At 39.4% G+C, this 5,522-nt stretch overlaps 1 protein-coding gene across 1 annotated transcript; it reads left to right on the top strand.

Annotated features, from left to right (window-relative positions):
• Positions 1–237: 237 nt before the first annotated feature.
• LOC149231093 (TMV resistance protein N-like) lies at positions 238–4,954 on the top strand. Its single transcript, XM_089379123.1, has 4 exons — positions 238–619; positions 715–1,813; positions 1,934–2,356; positions 3,203–4,954. Exons 1-4 carry the CDS (start codon positions 414–416, stop codon positions 4,586–4,588), a joined length of 3,114 nt encoding a protein of 1,037 aa, XP_089235249.1. The 5' UTR covers positions 238–413; the 3' UTR covers positions 4,589–4,954.
• The last annotated feature ends 568 nt before the right edge of the window (positions 4,955–5,522 follow it).

Here is a 5,522-nt window from a genome sequence, read left to right as displayed (position 1 = left end):
TGCGTTGTAAAAAAGAGAGATTGTAGATTTTCAGTTGGCGAGGCGACCTAAATATCCACCCTGATACCTTCATTCACTTACTCATCTCCTTCGTTCTCTTCTCATTTGATATCAATGGCAGATCTGCAGGCATCCACTTCTTTGGCCTCCACCTCCCGCGTTACTACTACTTGTAATTATGATGTATTCATCAGTCACCGTGGGCCGGACATCAAAAACACTTTCGCTAGCCATTTTTATTATCGCTTCTTTCACATGGATTGCAACCTTTCCTGGATAGGGAGGAATTGCAGGCGGGTCACAACTTGATTTCTCAAATTGAAGCGGCTATCAAAACCGCGTCTGTCCATGTTGCGATTTTTTCCCCTGGATATGCAGAGTCAAAATGGTGTCTAGAGGAGCTCGTCCTTATAATGAAGTCTCGGGCTGTTGTTATTCCGGTCTTTTATAATGTAAAGCCCGCCGATCTTCGATGGACGAACAAAGGTGGACGGTATGCTCTAGCCCTGAATATCCATGAGGAGAAATGTAGATACGAACCCCAGACACTTGATAATTGGAGAAAAGCCCTGTTTGACGTCTCACTCTTAAGCGGTTTCGAGCTAGAGACCTACTATGGGTTAGAACTCCAATTTTAACTCTCCCTTTGCTATTATTTATGAAGTTGTCTTTATTTACATCTAAACTTTTGTTTGTTTTGTTGTGAATGGCCAGCGATGAGGGGAAGCTGTTAAATAAGGTAGTAAAATGCGTGGTTAAAAAGCTCAGAAAAACAGCTTTGAATATAGCCAGATATCCAACTGGTCTAGAAGAAAAAGTAGAGGATTTTGAAATCACATTGTCCTGGCAGCAGAGGCAGAATGGGAAAGCCCAGGTCTTGGGAATCGTGGGCTTAGGTGGAGCGGGGAAAACAACGCTAGCCAAAGAACTGTTCAATAGGAAGAGTTCCCATTTCGACAAATCCTGCTTCTTATTTAATGTAAGAGAGGCGGCAGGTAGGATGTCTTTAAATTTCTTACAGAGCAAACTTGTTAAGGATGTAGCTCACTTGGAGCTGCAAATAGATAGCATTGACGAAGGCATAGAGATGCTTAGAAGGTATCTTTCATCTGCTCATGCTCTAGTAATATTAGATGATGTAGATCATCCCGATCAGCTGGATGCGTTTTTGCCAATGAGGGATGTTCTTCGTTGTGATAGCTTAATTTTGGTTACTTCTCGTTACAAGGATGTCCTTATAAGAGCAGGAATAGTAAAGTCGGCAATTTATAAGCTAACAGGCCTTAGTGAACCACACTCCCGACAACTCTTTTGTTCATATGCCTTCTGCCAGCCTCATCCACCGCTGGTATTCAAAGATCTTGTAGATGAGTTTTTAAAGGCATGTGATGGATTGCCTTTATCTTTAAAAGTGTTTGGGGCGTCCCTTTGCGGAATGAATGACAGGTGTTACTGGAAGGGCCAATTAGATAAAATGCGTCAAATTAATCTTCCCGATGAGATTCAGAAGCGGCTTAAAATTAGCTACGATGCACTGGATGAAGAGGAACGGCGAATATTCTTGGACATCGCCTGTTATTTCATCGATGAAGACAGGGACATGGCCATCAGAATTTGGGATGGTTCAGGTTGGAAAGGTTTGGTGGGGTTTTTAAATCTAGAGAATAAATGTCTGGTGGAGTTGGACAAAGAAAATAGAATACAAATGCATGACCACCTTCGAGACCTGGGAAGGGAAATTGCGGAGCAGGAAATGCCGCGTCGTTTTTGGCGGTCCATGGACAACATTCATGATTTGTGGCAGCAATCGCCTGTAAGTTGTTCAAATACTTGTGTCCATATCAATAACGTTTTAAAGCCTACTTATTCAAACAAAAACAAATCTACTTGCTATGCTTTATTTGTTTATTGAATGTTTTCAAAAAATGTACAGGGATTAACTAAGGTGCGAGGCATTAGGAATGTTATTAATGATGACACGGCTCCTCCCATCATTTCTAACCGCGACCTTCCAAACTCAAAATTGGCATGGTTCAAATGTTGTACATCATATCATTTCAAGAACTTGCAACTTCTTGCAACTGGAGATCAGAGAGTAAGGAAGGTAAAGTCATCAAATCTTCCATGGCTACGCTGGTATAACTGTCGTTCTACATCATATCGTTTCAAGAACTTACAACTTCTTGCAACTGGAGATCAAAGTATAGTAAGGAGGGTAAAGTCATCAAATCTTCTTTGGCTGCGCTGGTATAACTGTCCCCACTCTTACCTTCCTTCCTGGACTCCATTGAAGAATTTAAGGGTTCTAGACATAGTGGGAGACAAATTGGACACACTATGGCCACGAAATTCTCAGGTTAAAGCTAAAACCATTTTTCCCTCTTCTCTATTTTTTTTCAGAGGAAAAAACGCTTCTAAATTTAGATTAATAAAAACAGATAGTACATCTTACTTGGTTTTTCAATCGGTCTGTATTTAAATCTTTTTTCTAGAAATAAACTCTTTTAACTTATAATATGTCTGGAGTGTTCTCCTTTTTACATTGCCTTGTAATGGCTAGTATTATCCAAAAAAGTACAGTCCATCATACCTCCAATATTTATGAAAAAATTATGCTTCCAGCATTTATCATGGCTCTTTGTTCATATGCTGAAAAGAAAAACTTGCTATGTTCCTTATCAATACCTTTTTTTGATGGCAAGTCTACTGTCTAGTTCTGTTCCTTATCAATACTTTTTTTGATAGCAAGTCTACTGTCTAGTTCTGTTCCTTGTAGATGTGATCAAAATTTATGTGATGGTATGTGCTCACCAATATCTTCATACATTTCATCCCATTGATTAATATCGGAGGATTGAAATTGTTATAATCTTTCACCCAATCTACTATTTCTTTTGCATCCCCATAGACTTGTATGTGATCCATTCCTAATCATCAATACTCCTTATAGTGCAATAATCTCTACTTTATTGTTTGTGCTGGTCCTCCTTCCCACCAGAAGTGAAAAAATTCCCCCTATGATTATATAGGCACTACATCCACATTTTCTTCTAAAGCAAGCAAATCCTCTCTATTTTATGGTATATCATTGTACCGGCACAGGGATCTGTAACGCAGTTTAAGAATTTTGGAGATGAAAAAATTATCGTATATTATGCCTTACTTTATAGTGGAAACTTGAAACATGAACATTGTGTTGCAGGCACCTCTGGAATTGCGGGAGTTGAATATATATGCACCTCTTTTAAAGTTTCCCAAGTCCATTGGGCAGCTGAAGCACATTGAAAAGATTGTGAATTATGTACCAATTCATCTGGAAACTTTGCCAGAGGAATTTTGCCATCTACACTCGCTGAAATACCTACAGTTAAGCTGCCCATGTATGGAATTACTCCCTGATTCTTTCGGGTGCTTAACAAATCTCGAGCACCTCGATCTCTCTCACTCCTGGACTTTGCGCATGCTTCCAAATTCCTTCGGGAATCTGATTCGACTTAAACATCTCAATTTCGCAAGCTGCTACAATTTGACCATCAGGAAGGAAACATTTACAAATATCTGCATGCTTGAATATGTCAACCTTTCCAACTCCCGGAAAATCAATGTATTGCCTCCCCAACTTGTACGTCAACAATCCATGGAAGAAATTCGATTGTTGCTTACTCACTTGAAAGAATTGCCAGCGGATATTGGGAACCTGAGTAATTTGGATCTTCTGTTTCTGGGAAGCCCCTTTTTGGAAACACTGCCACGTTCTCTCGGTGACCTAAGCAGCTTGAAGGAATTACGCCTGGAAGGTTGCGACAGATTGGAATGTTTGCCCGATTCCTTGGGACAATTAAGCCAGCTGTCCATTATGAGAATCAGGAAATGTGGTATCCACTACTTACCAGCACAAGTGGTGAAGATGAACAATCTTAGAGAGCTGAGAGTGACGCTGTGCCCGTTACTTGAGCTGCCATTGAAAAGGATTGTTGAAGGAGAAAGGGAGATATTGACAGAATTGGAGTCTTCCATTCACAATGTTCAGCAACAACATTGCATGTATCGGCTAGAATACCTAGAACTAAACCGGACGAAAATACGGGACATATCCTTTCCTGAAGGGGTTTCTCCCAACCTTAAACATCTGCACATTGAAGATTGCAATGATCTGGTGGAGGTAGGAGAACTGCCGCCAACACTCACGACCATGAAATTGGTTGGTTGTTCTCAGCTAAGGGCAATACAAGGGCTTTATAATCTTACAAAGCTTCAAGAACTGAGCATCCAGTCTTGCAAAGAACTTGAGGAGCTGCAAAGTCTGGAAAGGTTGATATCTTTGTTGAAGTTGGAGGTTAATCAATGTGTGGAGCTAAAAGGAATTCAGGGGTTGGAGAAGCTGACAAAGCTTCAAATGCTAAACGTCTGTACTTGTCCTTCTCTAAAAGAACTGTCAGGTGTTGAAAAATTGGTTTCGTTGGAGAAACTCAGCACCTTTGAGTGTCCCAGACTCGAGTGGCGTGGCGACGCACTGGAGCAGTTGAACCAACGGCTGAAGCAAGGCATTGTTGCAGGGAGATGCAGCTGGATTTGGGAAAGAAAGTAAGAAAGTTTCTTACAGCAGGTTAAATCTAATTTTGTTTGGTTGTTGTATATGCAATGAACTTGCTATGTGAAATGCGCAGCAGCCTGAGATAATTTTTTGAGATTGAAATACACTGAAATGTAATGTGAAGAACGCAGCAGGGCATATGTATTGAAAAAATTTTATACAGCAGTCTAAAGAATGAAGGAACAGAGCAGTTAATTTTTATGAGACAGTAATTAAAAATTTTTATACAGCAGTGTAAAGAATGAAGGAACAGAGCAGTTAATTTTTATGAGACAGTAATTTTGTTTGTGCATCTGAAGCAGTGTTTGTGAAATCCCTCGAGGAAAGGAAGAAATTTGTAACTGCAGTGGTTTGATTAATAAATACAGAGTGTTTATTTTGGTGTGTGAAATTCTGTTCTTCATCTCCAGCAAACAATTTTTTTTTCTTCCCTGTGCTAAAACAGAGTATTATTTTCTGAGTTAAAAGAGCATTGTTTCTCTGTTCAGTGTTTTGTTTGAAATTACCAGAAATCTCCAACAAGCTAGCCTGGAGTTAGATTTGGGGATTTGCAGATGTTCAAAGTTCTGAGCAGTCAACTTCTCACTTCAATGTTCCACTAGCGTTCGATTTGGAGATTTGCAGACGTTGTTCCAGGCATAAGGGGTACCTTAATTTTTGCCGGAAGCCCTATTTTCAAATCCTTCCAGCTTCACAATGATGCTACTTCCAGCTTCACAATGATGCTACCAGAGAATTTAAATAACTTCAAACAATTTTGAAGGACGGACTGTGAGCAGATTCTCTTAATCACTGTAAAAGAGGATTGAATTCCTCATCAATTTCATTAATACAATTATTTTTTAATCATCATTAAAAGGTAATGAATTCTTCATCAATTTCATTAATAAAATTATTATTTTTACTGTACATTTTTGTGTAAGGTAAT

The sequence above is a fragment of the Pinus tabuliformis genome, chromosome J, assembly GCF_031772625.1.
Source record: "Pinus tabuliformis cultivar Carrire ecotype Pingquan chromosome J, CPIR1, whole genome shotgun sequence".
Classification (NCBI taxonomy): Eukaryota; Viridiplantae; Streptophyta; class Pinopsida; order Pinales; family Pinaceae; genus Pinus; species Pinus tabuliformis.
This window is presented reverse-complemented; position numbering and strand designations above follow the sequence as displayed.